The 27,152-nt window shown below is 47.0% G+C and overlaps 1 protein-coding gene across 2 annotated transcripts in view; it reads right to left on the minus strand.

The window, feature by feature from the left end:
- NEURL1B (neuralized E3 ubiquitin protein ligase 1B) overlaps positions 1 to 27,152 on the minus strand; it is a 113,645-nt gene that overhangs the window by 63,307 nt on the left and 23,186 nt on the right. The window contains exon 1 of one of the 2 annotated variants that reach the window (XM_090150964.1): positions 17,758 to 17,830. The exons of the other annotated variant lie outside the window; for it this stretch is intronic. Coding sequence (XP_090007090.1) covers positions 17,758 to 17,773 — 16 coding nt within the window. The 5' untranslated portion in view covers positions 17,774 to 17,830. Of the gene's footprint in view, positions 1 to 17,757; positions 17,831 to 27,152 lie in introns of those variants that run through there. 2 annotated transcript variants of the gene reach the window in all.

Here is a 27,152-nt window from a genome sequence, read left to right on the forward strand (position 1 = left end):
TTAGGGAAAAAAAAAAAAAAAAAAGGACACTATACAGACTGGTCTGCTGCTTGTGGGAAAGAGCTGGAGGTGCCATATGGACTAGCAGCTAGTTAGTCTGCTCTGGATCTCAGCAAGCATGCTAGCCAAGGAAATTAATTGGTAGTGTTCTTTATTCACTGCCCTATTGTTTTAAGCACACAGGGACTTTCTCACAAGCCTGGCAGAGTAAAAGCTCTTTTCCAGAAAGAAAATCTACCTCTTGCTCAAACTGGGATATCCAAGGAGGAGATCCCAGGGGATGAAGGCACCTGACTGCCATGCAGCCTCCACTTCTTAGATACCCAAATTCAGCTCAAGCTCCCCAGCCCCCACTGCTCAGAACACAGAACAAAAAAGCGAGAAGCAGCACACGTCCATGGAGGGCTCTGCTCTCCCACACTGCATTTCCATGGGGAAGCTGTGCTGGGCTGATGAGGAGCAGCATGCTTGGCCTGCCCTCAGCTGCAGCACATCTTGTCTTCCCCGAGGAAATAGAGAATTTTTCTAATTAAGCATTAAAGTGATTCAATTATGAGGAATGCTCTCTTGTTGAGTTAAAATCCATCTCAGACAAGAGTGCAGTGAGGCTGTGGACAACTCTAACAAGGTTTTGCTGAGTGGTGGGTCAGGAAATATCGCATCTCAGAAACAGGATTTTTTTTTTTTCCTTTAAGAAAAGTACTGAACTGCAGCCTCGGCAAGCATAGAAGACAGTGAGACAAAGAGAATATGTAAGAGACACAGACAGGCTTCTTGAGAAGAAGCATACACCCAAGTATTTCGGGCTGCAGGCAACTGCTGTGAGCAGGGGGTGTGCCCCAGTCCCTCCCAACCTGCCACGGACAGGAGGAAGCTGGGATTTGTGCAATTACACAGGATAGCTCCTGCCAACACAGTCCTCACAGCCCATCTCAAAACCCCTGATGAAACTTGCTAACTGCCACATCAAGCCACTATGACTGACAGCTCCCCAGTTAACACAGGCCCCGGTCAGCTCTGTGACATCCCATGAAAGGCACATCACTATTTATGTCCTGAGAACGAGCAGAGCCCCTTCCGGGCTGCTGCCTCCAGCACACACATCTCCCAGTGGCAGCAGCTTGGAGTGGCTGTGGGTCTTGGTCCAGCCTGCGAGGAGCTGCTGGGCCTGTGTGCATTGCAGCTCTAAGGGGACAACCCTGTGGCTGCTTTCCCAAGCAGGACTCAGTCCACATCCTCTCTTCCCAGATGTGAGGGAGGAGCAGAAAGGCCTCCTGGATGCACTGCCAGTGCTGCCAAAACGGCCCTTTCTGCAGGAGCAACACGTGAGCCCAGGGCAGGAGCCAAGGCTGCACTGACAAACCAGAGAACGCATGCACTTTCAATTGCAGTGTTCAATATGGACTAGGTTCGGGGAGGGAAAAAAATGTAATCACAGACGTTGTCTAGACAAACACAGCCACCTTCCAAGATCCCCCTTCCATCCAATGACTCCATTTGCCTTCACACACTCCAGCTGGCCCGCCCAACATCCCTCCCCTGCCTGCTGCTCTGCGTTAATGAAGCCCCCATGTGAGTGTTTGGGGGACTCCTTCCAAGCCAGCACGCCATGCACTAGCAGGGCCAGTCAGCCAGCAGCACAACTGCAGCTTGGAGGCACGTCTGAGCCAGCTTTGTAGAGATGAGGTGGTACTGATAGGAGCAGAGCTCAGTCTAAAATCTAGCCAAAAAGCTGAAAACAAACAAACAAACAACTCACAGGCAGTGTGCCACCAGCTTCATTCGCTCTTCATTGCTGTCAGCCCCGGTGACCGAGGTACACACATAACGTGCTTTCCCACCAGCCAGCAAACTGCCCTTGAAACAGTTTGGCCTGCTAGAGCATGGCTGGGCACAAACCAGCACCACAGCACGAGCCCTTCTCCATCTCTGTCCCCACTGTTCCAGTGAAGCTCACACCCTGGGGCAGCAGTGGGAAACAAGCAGTGTGCAGAGGGCTCCGTAACAAGGCAGTAGCAGCGGGTGACCTTCCACAACCCAGGCAATTTGTGCCCTACTTAGATTAATCCCTGGAAATCCTGGACCATAACCTCAGGACCTGCCTGCAGCACACTATGCTAAAATTAAACCAAACTTTTTCCAGTGAGGTTTGCAGACCTCAGGCATATATTTCTCTACGCAGAAGCTTTGCAATTTAACTGTTTGCAGCCCAGAAAGGTGAGTTGTGAATGGGCATCGGCACTTGCAAGAACTGGCTCTGTGGCATCCTCAGTGTGGGCTGGTTGAAGAACTGAAAGCCTCTGTAGTGCAACCTGCAAATGGAGGTGACTCTCTACCTTCACAGAGCATCTTATGGACACCAGGTGAAAACACGAGGAAATGTCTGAAGATTATTATCCTGAAGTATAATTACCGTGACAGAAGAGTCTCTGAGACCACCACCTGGCAATAAGAAGAGATTATTTCTGATGTATCGTTTCCTTCCTGCCTACCCCCAGTCCCTTGGCGCGCTGTTTCCAGTTCAGACCTGTGTGTCCCTCCAACCAGGACAGAGATGGTTTCCTTCCCAGCTGGAAAGTCTGCTGACTGAGAACCCTGCTCTCTTCCCCCCAGCAGGAAGCAGATACCATGTTCTCAGGAAGGAAGGTACATCCTCAAAGTGACAAGCAGTATCAAACGAACAGTTAGACAAGCCACAGTTTGGCCCAGGTTCAGCTGACCTAAATTCTGCCTAAATTCCCAGCCTAGTGTGGGAAGACCCACAGCTTTCAGCAGCATCTGCCAATAGGAAACATCAGATGGAGACAAAGGTGGAAATTAGGCCATCTGAATCTGGGCCAGCACTCTTCAGTCTTGAGATCCCATCCCTGCTGGTGGGGCAGGATGCCACCAGCCCAGCCATGTGCCATCGCAGACCTCATGCTCTTCTCTTCTGCTTTACATGACAAAAGCCAGGCACAGCAAGATGGAAACCTGGAACTTCAGCTGAAAATCAGGAGCTGCCATTTACAAGCAAACTATTTCTTCATTCATTATTCATCCATCTCAAGCCACGCATGCTACTCTTCCTGCCCTGTGCCACATTTCAATCACCTGCATTAAAGCAAATTGATCATTTACATGACTTACTACTTGGCTCAACCTACACACAGCTGAAAAAGACAAGGTCTCTCCTTGAATTGGGACAACGCATTACTGGAGTGAGGCTGACAAGAACAGGATCTCTTTGGCTCATCTCCTGCTACTCGCTGACAGCGATTTAGAAAGGGCTGTTTGACAGTAATTTCCCCTTTACATTCTTATGCTGCCTGACTGCAAAACTACCAGCGCAGAAACAAAACAGTTCAGAAGAAGGCAGTAAACCATTTGAGTCAGGTGCCTCCCGCTTCTCCACCTGATATTTTGAATAATTTTTGATTAAAAGAAGGGAAGAGCACAGGCTCCAAGACACATTTGAAAAACTTGATCTCAGGATCCTTCCCCTCTTCCCAGCGATGCTGTGACTGTAAGCACACTGCATGGCCATGGTGCACCTCCTCAGGGGTACCTGCAGCACCAGAATGCTGCACAGAGGGGGTGCACACTGCACTCCAGCTACCTGCCTGCTCAGAGCACGCTGCCCTAGCCTTGGTTAGATGTGGAGAGCTGATTTTTTAGAACCTGGCATATTCTACAGATGCTCTTCTTTGCTACAAAGATCTCTGGTGTTTTGCTATTCTTGAGATCTCACCTCCCGAAATCTTCTGCCCAGGCACTAAGCCACTCTGCTGCTGAGCTGCCAGAGGATTTGCTTGTGCATGTCTTCTCCCTGGAACTGCCCCAATATCCATGTCAGTCATGATCAACCCAATTCCACATCAGGCAGCTTTCTTCATCTGCCTCGAAATGTTATTTTAGCCTACTGTCACAGAGAGGTATCAATTTTAGATCAAGCTATTTAAAATATCCTGGTCACCTTTCTGAAGCTTTCTTTCCTGTCTAACTGCAGGCAACATGTGCACCTTCAAGATGCCTGAACTTTTGGTGCAGATCATGGTGGAAAACTCACTTCCTCTACTGACTGCACTTCCAAAAATGAAGGACTGTGCATAAAATCTTAGCCCTTAAGCTGCATTGTTTCCACAAGGAGAATTACAGTGAGGGACAGAAATAGCTGGGATGACCAGAAAGAACACACGTTGTATGCAAGAAACTCTCTTCATCACAGCATGTGTCTGTGCAGCCCAACATGTCTCAGTTACTTACAGATACTGATGAACACAGTGCTTCTCACTGGAAGCAGAGCCCTTCAACAGTGATCAGGACACAAGAGCCCTTACTGCATCTTTTATGATACACTTGAGGATGAAAATCCCTTCTCGTCTGCCTACGCCCCATGCCAAGAAGCTTTATCAGACATCTATCTATAGCTGCAGAGGTTGCTAGATTAAAAACCTAACCCTCTGAAAAAATCCGCCCACTGTATTTTCCCCTTGGAGACTTGTCTGTCTGCAAGCTTGGAACAGGAGCTGCTTGGAGAGGAACTGTGCAGCCCCATGCACCATTGACTGGCACCAGTGCCATGCACAGGCACGAGGGAGAGCACTGGGGACCCTGCTGCATGCCCTGCCTCTGTGCTGCCAGTGGATTTCCTGGAGGAGAAGAAGGAATCGATGGGGAGTAGATGAGTAATGGGAGATTCTGCAGTGAGGAAAAAATATCCTTAACACACAAAGGAGGAAAGGAGGGAGGAGAGCAGCAGAAGCTCTCATCACTTGTGTACCTTCAAGGCAGACAGTCAAGCTAAAGAGATGTCACATTCACTCTTTCTCTTTGCCCTTTTCAATGAAAATATTCTGGTTCAGTTCTGACGCTTATCTCATCGGAGTGCAGAGAATAAGGAGTACAACCACATCAGCCTGTCTTCCATACTCAGACAAAGCAAACAGAAGGAAACCTTTCAATAACATGCACATTTCCAGGCTCCCCTCACACAGTGCAAAGAAGGGCACAGAGGTCCATGTCCCCACTCTTTCCCCAGTCAACTTCAACACAAAGTGTGCAGAGTGCTGCAATCCCAACTCTGGTATTAACTGATTTATGGGATTGTAGCACTGCTTCAAGGCCAAACAACCAGCGCCTCAGCACAGAAATGCCTCGCAAAGCATTAGCCTCACTGTCTTCCTGCTGCCCTCCTGCTCGTGCAGGCAGGAGGCACTTCCTCAGCACTCTGCTGTGCTTGGCAGCATCTTGGGAATGCTAAGTCAGGCAGACTGCCGTTCAGGCATGGGAAGATCTTTGTGGAAAACATAAATAGATTGTGTGTCTTCATCCACTGCTTACACTGAGCATGTAAACAAACCGAGCAAAGACACAAACACGTCCGCAGCGCTGCGGTGGAGCTCTCCCCGTGCCATTGCTGCCACAGAGGAGGCACAGCATGAAACCCAGGCTGAGATCCAGTCAGGAAGGGCAGCAGAGCTCAGGAGTTTGTGCTGAGTCTTTTGAAGGGTGACAGAGGGTGAGGAAGTTGCAGAGGAGCAGAGAAGGCAGCGGCAGTAGAGGCTGGGCACCACAGGAGCAGAGTCATGGCAGAAAGTCAGAAGAAGCAACAAACTTTCTTCCTCCTTTTTAAAAATTATTTATTTATTTATTATTTTTTTAGTTTTACCCTTCTGCACCTCTCCTTAGTTTCATCTAGAGCTCTTTGCATCCAGACCATATTTCTCAATCTCTTGCCTGGCACTGCATGTTGCTCCTTCAATTTCTCCCAGCTCCTTCATCCAAACATTCCTCACAAACATCCTTTTCCCATTCAGAAGGCACTAAGAAAACACATGAGAGAATGCAGGGAGAAAAAAAAAAATCTAAACAAAAACCAGGGCATCGTAATCTGAACTTGGGATCACTGACGCTTTGCCATTAGTCTTTCCAGTCCCCACCCTGCCAGCTGAATGTTTCCATTTCAGTTGCAGACTCTTTGGGGGCAACAATACCTTTTTCATTCTGCCTTTGACGCACTTATTGGGAAGTGATTAAAATCTGAAGTGGATGGGAACAGACCTCTTGGAGTACATAAGAACCCAGCATCTCCTCTCCTCATCCACCACAGAACAAACGAATGGTTGCATGCAAAATGCCAAAGCAAGATCGTGAGCTGAGCAACCAGCTAACCAGGGGCACGGCAGCTCTCACACACCATCTGGAGCAAATCACAACAGCTTGCAGATGGAAAGTGCCAACTGGCACAAGCTGAGACCAGCCCTGAAAGCTGTGAGCACAGCTCTGTCAGCAAAGACCAGGAGGTCAGCTCCCTTGGCTGGAGCTGGACACACTTGACAAATAGATCTCCTACAACGAGGAGCCCGTGGGGCTGTCCATGTACTCAGCTCAATAACAAACTCTCCCAGTTCCTTCCCTACTCATAAGCTGTCCCAGTGGCAAGCCATTAATGGTCTGAAGATGCAAAAGAAGGTAAGGATGCAGGACACATGGCACAGGCTGTTTGCAATGCAGCGGAGCAGCCAAGGTCAAGGGATACTGCACTGACATAGGAATGCATGTGCCTCTGTTTGCTCCTCAAAAGCCTCAGAGACAATCCTCAGATTTCCGGGTAGCCACAGCACCTCAGAGGTGGCAGGACAAGGAGATCACCTGGGAAAGAGAAGACACCTTTATCTCCCAGCCTGATGCTGAAATCCCAAAGCTATCAACACTGGGAATCTAGCAATAAACAGACTAGCGTGCGAGGCTTTCTCCTTGCTGCAGCCAAGCATGAGGATCCCTGAAGGCACATGCATGCTCTTTGTAGGGTGCTTAATGTGTATGGCTTGTTTGTGGAAGGTCAGCTATGTAACACAGCAAATTAATGTGGCTGAAGAGAGTTACCAAATGTTTTGCTGCTCTCAGCAAAACCACATCCAATAGATACAGTTCTTCCTTTTACTAACGAGCATCCTTCCCAGCTTGCACGTGACCAGTACTAAATCTCAGCAGCTCCATCATCTGTTCCAGCACTTGCCTGACCCCTTGTCACTCTGGGCAATCTGAGTGAGCCCTGGTCCCACTGGCACGTACACATCACTCTCTCCCTCCATCTCCCCGCTGGTTTCCTTCTGACATGAAACATCAGCAAGCCATCTTCTCACCCACGCTCCCGTAGCAGCTCTGTCAGTTCTGATCTGCAGTATGCTCTGCCATCGCTTTTCCCCTATTCCTTTTCCCTGGCACGTGGACAAAACTCCTCAGCGTTGTAACATTCCTTGGTTTATTCCTTCCTGGTAGGACTGCCAGTCGTGTCGCAGTGACCCACATCACACAGCTATTTCTGTCAGGCCAGGAGTGTGGTTTTCAGGAAACTGATGCTATTTTCCCTTGCAATATCAAAACTGATAGGAGCACAGGTTCTTCTTAGGTGATATCAACTTTGAGTTACTTACACAACATCTTGGCTGTGTCAGATAGAAAGAAACACAGAAGAGAAAATCAAATAAATAGTAAAAGTCTCCACCAGCCCACATTAAAGCCGCTGCTCTCAGTGCAGGACAGAGCTGGCTACAGATGGTGATCAAGCACAGCAAGTGCAGCATGGACCCGTTCCAGATCTCAACATGACAAATTATGCCCTTAACGAGTGGGCCAAAAGACAATAGTGAACTTGGAACATACTGGATCCTAACCAGCTTTGACAGGACAATAGAAAAAGAAATCATAAATAGAAAATTGCTGGAGTGTTTTCAATTTGTGAGAAACTGACAGAGGATTTTGAGTGACCTGACCCAAAACAGAGAGGAAACCTGGATCAAGGAGAAGGTTAAAAAGGGCTGAAGATATAGTCCTGGTCTTCTGATACAGCTCCAGCTTGGGTAAGCCTGGGAAAGCCATATCTTGTATGGAGCACCTGTCTGACATACTCACCGCTTCTATGGAAAGGATGGCTGGGAATCCATTTGCAGATATCAGAAAGTCAATTTCTTTTATTGCTTTTGTGATGTTCACAAACAAGCAAACTATTCTAAAATTTTATCTAAAGAAAAAAAATGTATCCATCCTCATTCCCATGCCCTCTTACACAAACTCAGTTTCCCCAGGGAAGCTACGCACTTAGTGCTGTTATTTATGTCACTCTGGAAAGCCAAGATGATAAAAAAAGTATTCTGAATCCATGTAAAATTCAGAAACTTCTGTAAAAGTGCAAACCAAAATAGAACCTACACAAAGATTACTTTCAACATATCATTTCTAGCACTTGGAAATAAGCATCATGCCCAGTTAACAAAGGGATGTACCCAGGTTGAGTGTAACATTCAACTTCATGGAAAGAAAAAAAAAAAAAAAGGAAAAACATTCAATTTAACAGACAGGAAAATATCAAAGATTCAAAAGCAAAAGCACTGAAGTATTTATCTGTGCCATGGCAACAAAGAAAAGGCTGTAAAACACGTACAGTGTGAGGCACAGCCATGGGCTGGAGCCCAGCGTTGGGTTCCATCGTTTCAAATAAGTGAATTAACGTGCTGTGCACATCAAAGTGAGGTGGTCTAAATGTGGAGAGTTAAATACACGCTGCAATACAGCTTGTGTTCACCTCCACATCAAATCATGAGCCAATAATTCTTGATCTATGGCCTAGTATTCAATTTGCTCAGTTAATTTTGTAGCTTAAAAGGCTATTGAATACCTCAGGGAAAGAGAACTACACAGACAAATATAATCTCATCAGATCCTCTGCCCGTTGGCTGCATGTGAAGCATTAGCACAGCCAGTTCAGCTTTCCCTGCTATACAGCAAGCTCGGGGGGGGTTAACCAACAAAATCGCTGTTGTATGCAATCCCTCCAGCCAAACCTGGAAGCCTTTGCTCTTTGTTCATGCCTACTCATCCTTTTGCTGAGCATCCTCCTTGCAGAGGGAGCCCCAATACAACGCTGCAAAGACAGAACTACAAGGTCTGGCACCGCGCATCACTGAGCTGAGATGGCCAGAAGCTGCTCAGGATGTGCAGGCTCAAGCATCCCGCTTGAATACCTGGCACGAAGGTGCCCACGATGTGTCAGTGTGCCACCAGTGGCCTTGCCCAGGCAGACGGTGTTGCAGGACCCAGCAGGGAGCCAGGCACCCACGCCTTAGCAAATCTAAGTGCCATCTACCATCACCTGCACAGCAAGGAACTAACTCCAGCTCTCACAAATCTGCTTTACCTAGCAGGTCATCATTCCCCTCCAGGAAATGCTAGGCATATTTCCCAACTAAGTAAACTTGAACCCTTCACACAAGGGAAAGGAAAAGAGGCAGCTCCCATTGGACTTGGGGTGAATTCTTGGCAGAGGTTGTATTTCTCATCGCCAATGCAGCCACAACTAATGTTTCCTTTAGTGAGTTATCTTTACAGCCAGGAAGTGGGTCTTTCCATCTGGACAGTGTCAGTCTCTTGGCTGATTCTGCCTAAATGTTAACAAATCCCTGCTGCTGCCTTTATTTCCCCTCCTCAGGGATACTTGGAATTTTTATTTTTCTTCATAACCACTGAAGAATACATATTTCACAGAGTCCTGTGATCTTCTAGAAGAACTAACCAGGAAAGAAAGTCTCAGAGGGTCTCAAGGTTATCTGTTTAGCCTAAAAAAAGGCATAATGCAGAACATGAAGCCAGAGGTTGCACAAGAGATTTGCAAGGCCTCAGGAGACGAAAGATTCATTTACCAAATGGATTTCACAGAGAAATCCCACAAGAGAAAACAGATATAGCCAGATAGAAACACATTTGCACAAACAATGCTAAGCTCCTGTTATAAATAGGTATTTACTCAGTCTGTGTGAAGCGAGATGGGGGAAGGCTTATTGGCAAGGCTAGGTGTTGTGGCTGAGCTGTCGTGAGAGAGTAAGAACCCCACTGTCCTGCCAGCAGCTCAGGCATTGGCTTCACACTGCTTTATGTGCACAGAGGAACCATGGCTCCCCTTCTCTTCTAGCGTGGGCCCAGAGCCAGGAGGGCAGGGATGGAAGCGCACATCCATCGTGCTCCTCCTGGCAGGGCTGGGGTGCAGGAGGGGAGCGCTGTGCCTTGGGGTGTGGAGGAGAAGCAGCTGTGCCTGCAAGCTGCAAGCGATCACACTAATTAGGGATGTGTGAACTGCTTTCACTGTCAGACAGCCTCATCTCCTTCAGAGCAAAGGACTGAGTATTTACACCCACAGCCCATCACTGCAGCTATTTTCTTCCCCACCCTGGAGGACCTGAGGTGCTAAATCAGGAGGTCACACAAAGGCAGAGGAGCCAAACTTTCCTTAAAGGAGAGAAAAACCTCACATCAGGTTCTAGCCTTTGCCATGAGCATCTGTGAGAAGTTTTCATCTCCCCCACATTAGCTGTCATTTAGCTGAATGATTCTTATCAGCATCCTCTCAGTTCTTCCATCCCTGCTGCCTCCTCAGTACTAAGGGACACCAGTGGAAGACGACAGCCCCAGCTCTGCTATACCAAGCAGAGAGCGTGGCTTTCCAAAGGAAAGTTAACAGAACTCTGACGTACCCTCAGGGCACGAGGCATCCTTACAGAAGGGAAGTTTCCCTTTCTTTTCCCTACCCAGAGGCTAGAGAGCTCAACTGAGAGATGGCCCCATAAAGACATGCATGGACCAGGTGGAACTTCTCATGTGATTCTTCATAGGACCCACTCCCATGGTATCCTCAAAGTCACTTTCACACTTGGGGCAAAGGAACATCCATTGGGCAAATGAGTAAATCACAAAAATGCCTTTTTCTCCATGCTACGGGTGTTTTCAAGCCCCTGGATGAGAAGGGAGCATCACTCAGCCCAACCCTCAGTTTCCTTTGGTTTTAGTCCAACTGTCCCAAACAAAAACATTTTGGAATTGGCAAGAAACATCCATTGTCAGATCAAATTTGTGAAAAGTTTAATCACAGTCCAAGTCATTTTATTTCCCAGAGGGAAATGACTCAATAGGATCAAAATATCTATTTTTAAGTCAAGTTCATCTTCACCACAAAAAATATTCCATTCCAAACAGGACCTAAGAGGGCAGGTGGTTGCTACGCAACTCCTGGCAGAGGATGGCAAGTCAGAAGGGCACTTTCACAGAATTAAGACCTTTATAAGAAGTCAGAACATTCCCATAAAGTATTATTTTCATTGTATCAAGTTCTGTTTAATAATTATATAAAGCTGGCAAATAAATGCAAATAAATAACGAAGGGAGGATGTTTCTTGAAGCAGATGAGCCAGGATGTTTAACTAGGGAAATTCTGTCTTCAAGGAGAAATATCTCTATTTTCACAAGATAAGAACTGCACTTTTCTAAATGAAAAAATACAGAACAGCCAAGATAACTGTCTTGCCAAGTTGGAGCACATCACAGACCCTCTCCCAGCACAGGGCAGTCAGCACCACTCACTCTCCATCAGCCCGTGCAGCCCAGAGCTGATGGATGCATAACCCTAAAATCACATCCCTATTACACTCACACTGCTGAAAGCACCCTGGCTCGTTTCAGAGTGGAAGCTGACAGCTTAGCCAGACTTCAACATTGGGGAACATAAAATACCCAGGCACCATTCAGTGGAAACAGAACTCATGTCCATATTGTGCTTTTATACGCTAATGGGATTGCTTAGTGAAATACAGCTGCTGTCTGCCCTGTAGGGAGGATCCCTGTCAGTGGTAGGGCAACGCTTCTGCTTGCATAGAGCACTGCGGGCTTTTTGCATACACCATAAGTCATGCCTACCCAGATGGAGGAGTTTGTGTTGCCTGAGCCTGCTGGCAGCTTCCCAGCTCCACGGGACTCTGCTTTGCAGAGCCTTCAAGCAAGGTTCCAGCAGAGCACTGCATCCCATGCCTTCACCTAACCAGCCCCCAAGGGAGAACATAAACACTAACAGTCAGCTAATGGCAGAAACCAGAGGTAACTCAGTGGGATTTGGGAAAGATAGGAGAAGTGTGTGTTTAAAATAACAAACACCACCAAAAAAACCCCAAACAAGATAGTGAGATAGCAGTGAGGAACAGCTCTCCAATGGCTGAGAATCAGCCACTAACACATAAAGGTTTCCCCAGATTTACTCCAACCATGTGGACAACACCCGTGGGCTCATCCTGCACCACTCTGCACAAGAACTGATGGCAGCACACTGGGCAAGGGAAAATGACCCCTGAAGCAAAATGACCCTGATCTGCAACAACTGGGAAACTCATCCTTCCCCAGACACTGTTCACAACCTCACTACCCACATAGGACACAGCTTTTCAGTGCAAAATTCTTTCAGTTCAAGGTCAAAACTCATTCCTGGGCATTTCTGTGCTATCTCTATGCCAAATTCAAGTTCTTAACTTTAATTGCCTTTCTTATTCCCTTCCATGAATCACAGATATCTATTCTCTGTCATTTCAACAGTCAGGCACAACATGGCATTGTAGACATGACAGTTACTAGAAGGAATTCAGACGGATTTGGGGACAGGCTGACCCAGATTATTCATATCCTGAAGCGACATAACCCCCCTAAGGAAATGCTGTCGGGGAAAGAGAAAATATGCTAGTTGCAGCATTTTGGCTCTCCAAGAAGCATAGCTGCATTGATCCTAATGAATAAATCAGCTAAAATAGGCAGTGAAAAAAAAAATGTTAATGTGATGCAAAATGGCTCCAAGCATGCGGGGACTTTTGGTATCAGCACTTCATAAGACACTGATTGTGCCACCTCTGCAGGTAGCAGGCAGATGCTTTCAGACAGGTAAGAAAAGATCACTCATGTGATGAAGAGACACCTAAGCCATCGCTCAAACACAGCTATGGCTGGGAAAGGAAAGGTTTCCTGGTTCCTAAGCAGTCCCCAGAACACACTAATGCATTGTTCCTATTAATCCATCATGATGCAGCAAGTAGAAGGCCCAGCCCGGTCCCACCACAAACTGTTCTCTGGCTCCAAACAATGAGAGCTGAGTGCCAGCTTCCTTCTCCAAAATGAAGCAAGGAGGGACAAAAAGGTCCCAGTGTAGGCACCCTAGCACCATCTGCACTGTCTGGCCAGCTGCATGGCCTCATGTCTTCCCCACCACTGCAGACACGCATGCTCACACTCCCCAAAGTGTTTTCCTTACCCACCTGACACCAGCCCCTGAACAATGGTTGAACGTGACTGATGTTTTGGGCCGTACAACAGACACATCCTCTGCTCTGAGGAATCTGCCACGAACAAGCATTAGGTCCAAAAATGCACATTTTTGCCCACTCCTGTCTTGTAAAAAACTGGGCTTGACTTTTTTCTTTTGTCCAGTGTTTCCCAGCAGAATCAGCAGTCCCAGGTGAGCTCAGCAGCACCACCAGCCCCAGCCTGCTGTCTGCAGGAGAAACTTCACCTTAGAAGCACAGAGACTGGAGAGAACATGAGAGTGCTTCACTGCAGAATACAAAAGCCACCCCACAAACCTGGGCGCATCAGTATCAACACTAGCAGCAACAAAGCAAGCTGTCATGTACCACTGACAGGTAACCTTACTTCTAAGTCTGAAATAATTTGTTTGAGAATGGAAGACAGGAACCACATACAGCAGGAAAAGGCTGTGGGGGGAGGCTGCAATAGTCTTATTTCTGTTCAGCAAACCATGCCATTCACATACTGTTATTCCCACATACTTCAGGATGTCAGCACAGAGGAGCTGGATGGCTTTTTTCCCTGCAAGGTTCTCAGAGAAAGAGAGGAAAGCAAGAAGAAACAGCCCAGCCTCTAATGCAGCTCCGTTGGCTGCTCCCAGATGGGTCCCAAACCTCCCAGCAGGATGCTGTTGTGCATTATCAGCAAGGCACAACTTTCCACATACATTAATGAGAAACACTGCTGCGCTACCAATTTGTCTGGCTTGGTCTTGGCAGTGTTTCTAGGTTGGAAATCCCATAGTTCACATAACTGGTCTATTCACCCCGCTGCTTAATCTGTCTTCACTTGAGGGGATGAACTCCATATATAAACATGCAGTGCTGTATGTAAACAGCCCCCAGGCTCATGGATAGCAAGAATAAAGCTTTGCTTCACATATATGTGTGTACATGTATGTGTGTGTGCTTGGGAAAGAGGCTGCTATTTGTTCGTTTATTATAGCACTCTGAATTGTATAATGGAAAGTATCTGAACCCCAGGCTGGGCTCCAACCTCAGAGATAAACCCTGAGCAGAGAGGGGCTGCCAGGGGCAGACTTGCAGGCGGCAGGATCCTGCACTGCTTGTTGTGGTTGGCAGGTCGGCAAAGATTTCACTCTAAAACAAGATTAGGGGGAAAAAAAAAAAAAAAACACAATCCTACCCTAATAAACCCAGAGATTCATCCTGAGTTCTGGAGCAGAAGATTAAGAGAGGAGCACGGACTGTGGGAAACACAACTCCTCAGTGCAGAGCCCCTCCGGAGGGCACAGCCCCTTACACATGGCTCAAGCTGTTTCCCATAAAGAAATGACAACAGGGAAGATCATGTTTTCCTGCTCTGTATTTACAGTACTTGCCAATTTAAATGAAAACAAATCCCCTCCATTCCTTGGGGTCTTTTTCATGCTTTTTGTTGGTGGTTCAATTATTAGTTAGCACTAGCTTCCCTCAAAAATGTCAGAAACTATCGATAAAGGGGAAAAAAAAAACCTAAAAGCTAAAAGCAGGAGGGAGGGAAATCCCACGTGCATCAGGGATCAGAATTCATCTAGGTCACCAGAAACACAACCGGCTGCAAAACCCTGCTGGTCGTCGGCCGAGGGAGGCAACTCCAGCTGTGCAGTGTGTGCAGAGCACATCTCTTCTTTCCCCACCACGAAGACTGAGGGAGGAAACAAAAGGGATGAGAAACTCCAAATTTGGCAATTCTAAATACTTCATATTTCAGAGGGGGAGTTACTGCAGGCTGCACACGGAGATGGGGCAGGAGTTTGTCAGCAACTCAAGGGACACTTCTGCTGCCGTTCAGGAATGAGGGAAGTAGCATTTTTTCCTTCAGAATTTGAGTTTCCTTAGTGAAGCTGCATCAGGCTTAAAAGGGATTTATTTTTATGCTATTCTGCAGACAGAAGTCTATGAAAGAGCTCCACAAAGGACCAGCTCACTGTCCCAGCAGCAATATATGTACCATCGTGCCAAACCCTTGCTCTAGGAGCAAAGAAGTCCTCCAACAACATCATAAATCACAGTTTAATGGCCCGGTAGGCAGAGAACTTCAGAAACTGCATGCGTCCATCTCCTTTTACACAGCACAAAACAACATTCTAGATGTTGGACAGTCACTGGACCAACGTTCATTTGTCCCTTTTACAGTTACTGTGCCTTAACACAAACCTCAGCCCAAATCATGTGTCCTAATACACAAAGCGTGGTCCTGCTGTGCTCTCTGGGCTTATTAACCCAGCCAACACCCAAATACTACCAGCAAGGAAAGCTCTTTTGCAGCAGGATGCTTGTCAGGAGCAAGGGGTACAAAAACTGCCAAAATCAATCACAACCAACTTGTTCCTGAGTGCCTCCAAACAGCCTTCCAAGAGCTCCAGTGGAGCAGAGGGGACCTGGAGGCAACAGAAGGAACAAAACAGTCACAAGCAGCTTCCTGCCTGCCTCTCCCTGCCCCTTCCCAAGACAAAGGCTGCAACCCAAGTGCACGCATGCATTGCTTAACCCATGCTTACTAAGATCTAAGCATCAGCAGTAGGAGCCCAGCGCATGCTGGAGAAGTTGAAAAGCAAGTAGCTGGGCCCAGAGGCCACAGTCTAACACAAAATCCTGCTAGGAAGCTGGAGAATCTGGCTCTGCTCCAGGAAGCCTGGCTGGAAGTGAGACCTTTCCACAACTTGCAGCACAGCCAAGCCCCAAGCAGCACCCAGGGAGAGCAGAAAGAGGCAGCCCGGGCTTTCTGCTGAACCCAAATCATGTGTTTCAAAATAACCAGCCCAGCCAGAGGGGGGAAAAGTGCAGCTTCTGTCCTAAAGGCTCCACAGCATGTTTTAGTACTTTGCAAAGAAGAATCTAGAAGCAAACAACCAGGTTGCCAGCTCACGTGCACCCAGGCAGATCTGTAGCAGTCCACTGAGACTTGTCTGTAGGCTACCAAGTGTCATTCAACTCAGATGCATTACTTCAATTCTGGTGTAACATGTCATATCTAGAGCATAAGGAGTGAATTATCCAATCTGCACAGCCCCATCCATCACAGAAGATCGTGAAGCCCCCCCTGCACAAGGCAGTTTCTATCAGAGCAGAAGGCGTCAGCTGCTTCAGCAGCACAGTCCAACTGCAAATGGAGGAAGCTGCAAAAGCAGGAGAAATTACATAGCGTAATACATCCTCCAAGAACTCAAAAAAAAAAACCCAAACCATTAACATTTTTTCCGGATTACCAGGACCTCACTACTATAAGAAAAGAAGCTGGGGTTTTAAGTAGCCTCTTGCAATTGTTATCCAGCTGCTATATATGCTGGCTACACACATTCCCAATGCAAGTTCTAATGGATAACCATCATACCAAAGCAGTTCAGTGGCAGATTCTGTTTTCCTACCTTGCAAACTGCTGTACTTCCCTCTCTTTGCCTCATTCCTCAGGGACATCGTGCCATACATGTCCCAGCACCTGGCTCTGTTGCTCACCAGCAGAGCAGTGCTTCCCATCTCAGGAGCCTCCTGCTCTCACAGCTGTGTGCCCAGGAGGGGCTCAGCCCTGGCTGTCACCCCACTGCTACCGTGTCCCAGACTCTCTCTGGAAACCCAATACTCAAGGTAAGACCAGGATCAGATCCCCAAAGGCAGGCAGCACACCCGCTCACCATATGGACACAGAGGGATTAATTACAGCTGCACCAGGGGACAGAGTATTCATAACCCGAGCCAGGGCACTGTGAGCAGATTTCTGCACTGAGGGGATCATCAATGATGCAAAGGGATACGCAGTTAGTGTAGCTTGACCCACCCACGGGGCTATAACTCTCCATCTCATTAAGTCCTGTCTGAGGTCTGCTGTCAGCTAACTCAGAGCAGCCTCAGCAACAAAGGTTTCCAATTTACAGTGGTTTTCCTCCCAAGGCCGCAAGGAGCCAAACTTCCACCTGTGTCCTCCATCATTGCGTGAGGGATCAGCCAGGAGACAGTGGTGCCCCCTGGGGAGGGGCAGAGACATTTTGCACGCACAGCCATGTCAGTACCTGAGGAGATTCAGCTGAGGTTACCCAGGGCTCACTGGAGCTGTCTAGAAGTAGCAAACTCAAATTCAATTTCCCTGTGCAAATATACATCCACCACAGAGAAGAGGTTTGCATTAACCATTAGGGAGTTTCAGATATAAAGAGAATTCTCTGCAGTCTTTCCATCAGGTTATTAAGAAACTTCTTATTCCTACTACTGAACAACTGAGATGCTCTTTCTGCATTGGATGTCCTATGATTTTTTTTTTTTTAATTTATTTATTTTTAATACAAAGTGACTTTCCAGATGTACTTAGAGACATTCCTCAAAAACCTCCTTGCCTCGGGAGATCTGGATCCAATCCCAACTCCCACACCAATTCCTCTAACCCGGAACAGTTCTCCTGCCTTGCTGTTGATCAGCAAGTTCTTTACAGGTCTCAGTGGTGCTGCAAAGGTTAATTATCTAAGGCCATACGTGTTAGGAAAGAAGGCTATGATCTACATGTCCACCAGATGGTTTAAACATCAGCTTTTCAGGACAGCCTAAGATCTTACTATTATGTCTGTGAAAAATATTCTGAGAAAATGTTTAAAAAAATCTTAATTGAGATACTTACATAAAGACTGACCCATTTTTCTCTAATTCACGTGGATGTGCTTATCAGTCAGATAAGCAGCAATGCGAAGAACCTAAAATGAAAATTAACAGACACGTAGTGAATAAGGCAGACATCAAAAAACTTCATCTGTGAGTGTTCCAGAGACACTGAGAATATCTGCCTTCTATCCCTGTTCATGAGCAAAGGTGCTGCTGTTGCTTCTGCTCAGAGGTGGGAGTATTGCCATGGATTTCGGGGGGTCAAGAAAGTCCTCCAGATGGGAAACTCTTTGCTACTCATGTCACATACTTTGATGAATGGATATCCTGCAGCAGTAAGTCTGGACAGACTGCTTCAACTGGGTAAGAGGGCCATACACCCCCAGAAATCAGAGTAATTTACATCTAGGTCGCTTGGATGCCCTGTGACTTCAGTATTACAGCCCCCTTAGGAGCAGGGCTTCAAACCAAGTAGTGGCTTTGTTTTCCTGCATGAACGTGGCCTGCAGGCAAACCACAGTGACAGACTGATATCCAGGGCAGTCAGACCGTCCTGTGCTGATTCAGTAACGAGAATCACAGATGTCACAGCTAAAATCTAATCAGTCCACCAAAATAAGGAGAAAAAATGTCTTTGTATCTCTGGACTAACCTCACCATTTCACATAGGAAAGGCAAGGCAGGAGATGCACGCACCCAATATTCATGTCTTTTCTCCTATCTTACAAAACCTACACAATTTGGATGGAAGAATGGACTACCTGAGTTCAGTAATCTGTGGTTTGCAATCCCTGAGAACATTTCCAGCAATGGTACAGTTTGGTGAGCATGTGTGATCACAAACATGGTCCCATCCGTAGCCTTGCTCTACAGCAGCTGCCAGCATCTACCTCCAGGCCAGGTACTGCTAGCAAGTGCTCCACTTCCCTTCCTTCCTTCCCTCTCCCTCCGTCCAGCTCACCAACAAGACTTTTCATCCCGTTTTGTTTCCTACCGCCCTGTCTGTTCTGTGCTTGCTTCCTATGTGGGATGGAGGCAGGAGCCCAGGCCAGCACAACACAGCAATGCATAATTAATTGCAACTACTCTAACAGAGGCTACAATTTGGGCTGTTCAGGCAGACACATGCACTCTGGAAATAACGGTTCCAAATCACTACTCTGATTTAGTGAGCTGTCAAGGTCCTGGCTGTTCTTTAGTACATGAAAGCTGAGAGCATAGCATGGTTTTTAAATCAGTCTATGATGCATGCTATGGGTTAGTACAGCATGTAATACTTTATCTAGAGCAACACAACCCAAAAGAGCTTTTCAGTTTACAAGTGTAAGCTACTATTGCCTGAAGAGGAGAATTAAATCCATTAGAGCTGACTCAGAGGCAGGTCCTTATCCAGAATGCCAGCCACCCACTGGCAAAGACATGATCTCTATATGTTCAGTGTACGTAGGTAGGAGCGCGGCTGACTGTGGCGGATCCAGCACGCTCCCTTGCTACTACACAGAAACAGCTTCATTGAAACTGTACAGAAAGCAAAATACCAGAATCACTGCAGTGATTTAGCATTCGAAGCCCATTTATTTTCAAGGTGGATTTAGTACCCTAAGGCACGTTGGAGAGCAACTGTATAATCAATGAATAAACAGATGTTATAATTAAGAAATATACAAAAGAGTTTGGCTAAGCAGGTTATTACACAAAAAAGAATAGAGGGCTTACCCTTATCCTAGGCTCGCTGGAAAACTCCAAGAGGAGGGATCTCCAGAAAGAGATCCTTCCCTCTGGTAGGCAGCTCTTAAATGGTCTAGGAGAGGTGGAGCCAAGCACAGGTGAATTGCCTTCACCTGTGCTCCCAGGGCTCATCTCAGGCAATCAAACAGTGGTTCAGGCCATGATACCAGCAGTTCCCATACAGCAACACTCTGGTTCCTCTTGACATCTAACCACCAGTTAAAGAAATAAAGAGCTATGTCACAAGCAGATTTTACATATCAGGAGCTCTAAGGTCACTGAATGATCCAAAAGAATATATTCCTTTGAAAAAGTCTTGTCTGTCTTCAGAGTTTTGGATTAAAACCTCATTCCAATCATATCACCACCAAGACAGACTGGTGCTTTTATCTGCAGCCAATATCCATATCAATAGACATACTACTTGTAGAATTAAGCCAAGGCTAGTTAGCAACTCAGTTGTGCTCTTCATCTCATATAATTTCAAAGTAGCCTACAAAAGCTGCTAAGAGCTACCAGAATTAGCATTCTATGGAAAAAAATAAGTTGCAAGAGCTGTATGACTTGCCCAAATTCACATACTGGATAACCATCAGACCTAGACTATAAAAAATGGACAAGTAAACATGGCATGAAAGCTTTTTATTTTATGAGCGCTAGACAATCTTACCAGCAAGCCCTTAAGATTAATTAGCTACAGATGTAACAATATATAACCACTTGGAGATACTTAAGTGACATCACATGTGTGATCTGCGTGAAAGAAACTGAAAGAAAAAGAAACCCAATTCCTATGTCCTTCAGAGAATTGGTTTGGTAAACATGAAAGTACAAAGGCTTTGCTGACTGATGACCAAGCTGCACAAACTCATGGTCACACAGATTCACTCTCAGAATCAGCTTCTCAAGGACTGACATTGAAGTAGGGAAGAGCCTGGTTTGAGTGGAGGGGAAGGTATAGTTCTTATAGTTCTGAGCATGGGTGAGCAGTTCCCCCTGTGTATGCTTTGCAGAGGGAATTTGCTTTTCTAAGTCTTTAAGGATAGGACTTGGAAGCAGCACATCAGTGAAGAAAGCATCCTGATCTCAGACACAGGTGAGGAGCTAGGGCTGCTGCTTCCTCAATGAGGAAGCATTGGGCAGGACAGCTCTAAGAAGGTTAGGTTCCTAGGAAAGTGATAGAAAGTGATAGCAAGGAGTTGGAGCTTTCATTTCATTTTGCACCACTGCTATTCCCAGAAATGGTGATAACATCATGCATTGAACAGTCGATGTCTTCTGATCGCTCATTCCCAAATATCAGCTCAGTATCACCTTGGGCTGATAAAACACCATCTGGTAAGCAGGATACTATCTGAGGATGGAGCAAAGGTTCTGGTGTGTGCTCCAGGAATCTGAGGGTTTTTCTGGAAAAGGCAGGTCTCAGCGAGGTGGGGCAGCAGCACTCAGCACAGCCCTTTGGCTGCCCATGTGGAGACCTCCATTTCTATCCACTCAGATCAGAGGCAAAATGAGTTCAGCAGCTTCATTCCTCCCAAACACAGCCAGTACAACATGACACAATTCAGTATGACGGATCGCTCTCCTGGGCCAAAGCCCAGAGCTGAGAGCAGACAGAGTGCAGGTGATGATCACAACATCCTTGAGCAGCCCACGGCCGGGGCAGAACGCTGTGTGAACTTGGGGAGCCCAGCATGGGTGACACCAGGACAGAAGGGAGGAAGGACACGCAGGCACAGCATCTTCCTACATCTGGTATGCTGGCCATTACCCATCCCTGGGAAACTAAATCCAGCCTGCAGCTATTGCTGCTAGTGGGGAACACTGTGGAGCTTCTGAGCACATTGCATGAGATTCCAGGTCAAGTTGTCCTTAAATTCACAGAATGAGTACAGAAAGGACCCTTTGTCCTCTCATCTCTCCAGGAAACTTTTCATGTGTTTTGCTGTTGTTTTTCTTTTTAATACTGTGCACCACCAGTTTTAGTTCCAGGCAGCTTTTTCTTTCTGAAAGAAAATGCACAAGTTGAGATTTCTGTAAGACCAGATCTCCTGAAGGCTCTGAGGATGCTGAGGACAGAGGTTCTGGGACTTCGAAAATGAAGCTGCATCCCTCCAAAACCCCTCCAAAGTGATTCTTCCCCAGCTGCGTGGCTGTGCTGGGAAGTCTGGGGGAGTCACCATGAGGAGCTGCAGGAAACTGTCCAACTGGGGGTTGGACTCGATGATCTCTGGAGGTCCCTTCCAACCCCTACGATTCTGTGATTCTGTGAAATACAGCAGAAGACACAGATATGCAGAGAAGGTAACTTGAAACTCAACAGCTGGAAGCGCTGCACTTTCTGTGCCAAATGGTGGGGAAAAAAAAAAGCAGAAACAAACAGGAAAACCAGTAAAAGGCTCAGCAAGTAGTTCCATTTACATTTTTTGTATAATGAATATTACTGAAAAACAAAAAAATACCTTACTTGTGACCTGTTGTGTCTGCATCTCATGAATGTGTCTGGATTGCTCACAACTCAAAGTAAGCCTCATCTCATGCTCAAACCCATTACTGCTGGATTATTCTGGGACAGCCACTCACCAACACTACCCTCCTCCAATGACACAGACAAAGAAAGCAGCTCTGGAAGATAAAGCTGAGGCCATCAGAGCATGTTCCTAAAGATACACAGGTGATGGAATGTGCCACTTCACCTCACATAGTCCTTGTCCTCCTGGGGTCACTCCCTAGGGCTCAAGACAAGTCCTGGATATAACTGATGGATAAAGTCTCACAGCAGGCTGTGCAGCAGCTGTTATAAACGTTGGGAAATCAGGCACAATGCTCAGCTGAGTGCTCAGCTCCACACTGAATACTGGAGAACCCATCGTCCAGGCTGGACAAGGGGCTGTGATGTCCTGCAGGGCAGCACCCCATTTCCACAAGTCCTCCAGTCTGGGAATTTGCACCTTCAGCAGGCTCAACAGTGATGCAAGAGACACCAGTTGAGTAGCATCAGAAAATAATGCTACCACTCCTCTTTCCTGAGTAATGGCAGGGAATGACAGAAAAGAGACAATTATTTAAAATATCATTTGTTCTACAGCACTATTGCTAAAGCATGTAGAGCAGACACTGTTCTATTAATGGATGAGGTCTTTCTGAACACCACAACCCTCCCCCCCCCCCCCCCAAAAAAAAAAAAAAGGAAGTGGAGACAAAAGCAAAAGGAATAGAGATGGAGGAGGGCTCAAAGGAAGCGTCCATTTCAGATCAGAGCAGAAAGCTGACTGTGAGTAGGACAAAAAGCAGATGAGAAGTCATCAAAGCCTATTCATGAGCACGACTGTCCCTCCTCAGGTCTCTTCCTCAGTCTGCCTCCAGCCATCCCTGGGGAATGCAAGAACACATCCCAGCCTGCACAGCAATTGCACTAGGGCTCTGGGGTTATTTTTATGATAGAGTCATTACAGCTCTTGTGACTCACTGACTTGTAATGATGGAAGTATGTTGTTTGATCTGTGTAGACCCAAGCATCCAAAGAAGAAAAAAATAGGGACCCTGGGGAAAAAGAAAAATTAAGTTTCACTGAAAACAACAAGGCAAAAGGAAGACGGGTCAGCAGAGCAGAGCCTGGTGCTGATCCACACTCACAGCGCCAGTTCTGCCCTTGGAATGCAATTTTCACAGCTCCATGCTGTCCATGGTTTCCCAGGACCCTTTACAGTGCTGCTCTGAGGTAGTTACTGCATAGAGGTGCATCAGAGAATGCCATAGCTGGCTTTCCTGGACAGAAAGGGTAACAGGAGGCAGCTGGTAAGAAGGACAGCCGGATTGAGCCCCAGGGTGCTGCTGTCTGTACAAATACCAAGGCAGGCTCAAAGTATTGCATATAACTTCCGAGTGACTTTCTATATGAGAAGAGGCAGTGACACCACATGCACTTCATCCACAGCATGACTTGAAGGCTGATTTTCTAATGTCGGCATGAAAAAGCCACCCAGTGACTTAGGCCACTGCAGCTTTTTCTTTGATACCACAGAAGCACCCAGGATTAAACCCAGAACAATGAATTTCGCTGGTCTTTCACTCTTCTTCGCTTACATAAAGGTGCAAACACAGCTGTCCTGGTTTCTGCTCCATATAAATCATATGGCCAGGGAGTGAGGATCATTTTGACAATGAATACTTTTGAGTTGCTATTTCTGTTCCTTTGTTTGTCCAGACACAAAGACTCAGCCCTTTGTAGTTCCCAGATCACAACGTCTATGTTGCATGAGATCATGTTTGTGGTTTTGGACATATCTTTTTTTTTTTTTTTTTTTAACAACGCCTATTGAATGCCCTCAACTCAGCATTTCCCTTCCTCTTGCCCTCAGTTGATGCAGTGATATCAAACAGCCTGGGGGCAGCACATAAACACGTCCCATGTGTTTTTAGAAGGCCAGATGAGGCAGCTTGCTCTGCATGGTAGTTTTTCAGGTGGGTAAGTGGAGGACAGAGCACCTGGCAAAAGCAGCCCAGGGCAGCTGGGATAGAGGTAGGAACCAAGAAGTGAGCAGCAGAAGAGAGAAAGAAGTTCTGAAAGAGTTGGCAATAACAGCAGGGACAAATAGGATAAGACTTCATCTAGGCAAAGATAATGGATTCCTTGCTTTGTACATCACAGTAGTCTGTCAAGAGATAACACTGGGCAAGGAATAATGTCACCAGGCTGGGAACACAAAGCAGAAGAAGCTCCAGCTCTTAAAGAGAAATAATTTGCTTTCAGGTAGCTTTGAAGGAAAGGCACAGAGATGCCCTGGGCAGCATGGTGTCAGGAGCAGAGGTTCTGTCCCAAACACACATGTTCACAGCCACCCTCCTGAAGCCACGGGAGAGCTAAATGCTCAGACAGCCTTGAAGACCGAGGGCTGTTTGGGATGGGACTGGGAGGCTCTCCCAATGCTGACACAGCAGAGGTGCAGGGCAGCAAGCCAAAGCAATACATAGTGTGCAGCAGAATGTACAGAGAAATGGCTTTTAGAAAGACAGAGGCTAATTCACTCAGACAAATCTCTGATTTCCTGGCCTTCCCACAGCTGGATTTTTCAAGAGGAAAGGGGGCCATAAAGCAGCAAAGGAATAGAAATCTCATCTCTGGATGCCAGCTCACATCCTCCCCATTGGACCATAAATACCATAGCCTCCAAATACAGCGTGCAAACAGGAAAACATTAAATCATGAGATCCAATTAGCAGTCTCCATCCAACATGTTCTTAATGAACATTTCTCATCAGCATCTCCCCCTGTACAAGCAGGGAGGTGCTCTGGCCCCGGCCCCATGCAGGGGCTGTCACCAGCATTGCACAGCAATGGGGATCATTTATAAAGAGCTGACGAGATTCTAAGCAACTGCTACCAATAACTTCATCTCACTCCAAGTTTTCCACTGTCAGACATCTTCAGTTTGTTTTCATTTAATTGATATCTTATTAAATTCCCTATAAATAGAGCTCGTGAGCATAGAGCTTCATGCCAGCAGGGCTGAAGACCAGTGCAGCACTGAGATGCCCCCAGGGAAGAGAGAAAAGGGGGCTCACAACTGTGCAAGAGAAGTGAACCACCAAAGGGGCTCCATAGGGAGCGAGCCAACCTGCCATGGGGAGCACTTGTGCTACTTAGGACCTTCTTGCTCTCAATTTACCCTGATGTCAGCTTCAAGCAGCCCCAGCCCTGCTTGCACTGAGATGCTGCTGGGGCCAAGCTACTGTCCTGCAGCGTACAGAGAAGTCCCACAGCACTCGTCTGCAGGAGGGACTCAGCCTCCTCTAAGTGCACGTCATTCATCTTGGCAGAACTCCAACTGACCTCAATGGATGAGACACACTAAACATCTGCACCCTATCATATACTGCTCAGCAAACAATTTTGTTCCTTGAGCTCTGTGCTCCCGTACCCAGGGCGGTGGCCAGGACAATTACCCTCTCCAAGTTAACCAGCTGCTCTGAGCAGCTCGTAACACCCATCCTACAGCACCTCCCCAAAACCCCATCACATCAGCTCCACGCACAGGACAGGCCTGTGTTGTGGAGCCATTTGGATGTTGGGTATGAGGAGAGACTTCATTTCACCTCTACCTTTGTTTTGATAAAGACACATCTATGGGGCTGAACTATGAATTCAAGGATGCAAAGCTGGAAACTGCCTGATTGCCATTTCTTTAGGTGGGAAATCAAGGTGTAGAGGGAACGAGTGGCCCATCTGAGCTCCCACTGGAAGCAGGAGGCAGAGAAAGGGCAGGCTCACAACAGAGCATCCCTCCCTTCCCTCCTGCAAGAGCTTCACACCCACCTCCCATCCTCAGAAGAGCATTAAAAAAAAGAAAAAAACAAAAATAAATACAAAGGGATATTTCTGTCCCTTTGCAAGTGCAGCTGCCCTAGCAATGACGGCTGCAAGGCACAGGCACACAGCACCACACGGCCCCACAGGGGCTTCCACCCAGAAACTCCTTGTAGTTTATAATACTTCTCACGAGGCGGTCAGAAAGCTACACATAAATAATCACATGGAATGTTAACTGACTGCAAATTGCTTTTATTCTCACTAACCATTGTTAGTTTAGATCTGGTAGAGATCTGGGTGGTTTTTTTTGTTTTTTTTTTACAGTCACTTTCTGATAACCATATGGAAAACTTCAGAGCGTTTTCCCAAATTACGCTCTGTGAAGCACTCACTGGAAATTAACATCACCATTAAAGTCATACGCAAAATCAAAGCTGAGAAATAAATCATTATTGTGCTAATTTGAGGTGGAGAATTGCAGCAGAGCAGGAAGCCGAGTGACCCAGTAAGAGGCACGCAGTAAATCAGCTGCAGTGAGCGCACTGCCAGCTACACACAGCTAAGCCAGCAGCACAAAACTCATCAGCGCCTTGGACCGAACGTGACTTCTGTGCCACCCCATCCTCCTGCTTCAAGATCACAAGTTCTATTAATGCTTGAAGCCAGTGGGGAGGCCAACAAAAGGCCTTAGTGTGCAGACAGATAAATTCCAAATAAATTGTACGTGTTGATATTAACAGAATACAAAGTGACAGCACTGTGCTGCTAACTAATAATAAAGTGTGTGTGTGGGGAGTACCAGTGGCCTCATGTCTGCAGAGCACTTGAGATCAGGCCCTGCTGTGTCATCCCTGCTGCTGGTGAGCCACCACATGGAGCTGCCTCCCTGCAGCACAGGCACACACTGCTCCTCCACCAGAGGAGATGCTGAAACAGCCAGCCCTCCATCCATCATAAAACCACACTCTGCAGGCTGCCTTCCCACCGCCCCGCTCTGCAGCACCCAGGGGTGCACAGGGCTGCCAGCAGCTGCACAGCAAGGCCCCCTCTGCTCCATGCATCTCCCTGGTGCAGCTGCTCAGGGAGGAGGAAAAAAGAGAAAAGGAGGAAAAATAAAAGGAAACGTGGCAGAAGTGTTGATCAAAGGATTTTCCTCCACATCCAGCCTAGTCTTCACGGTCCCTGAGCTGCTTTGCATTCATCAAAATAACCCTTGTGCCAAATCACCCGCTCCTCAGCCATGGCTCTGTCTTACACTGGAGCACAAGGAGAGATGAGAGGCTCCAGGTCTTGTTGGGAGAGTCCCCCTGGGACTCACATTTCCCTTGACCCTTTCTTCCTTCCACAAGCAGCACAATCCTCACCTGCTGTACAGA

The sequence above is a fragment of the Phasianus colchicus genome, chromosome 15 (assembly GCF_987193195.1).
Source record: "Phasianus colchicus chromosome 15, bPhaCol1.hap1.1, whole genome shotgun sequence".
NCBI lineage: Eukaryota > Metazoa > Chordata > Aves > Galliformes > Phasianidae > Phasianus > Phasianus colchicus.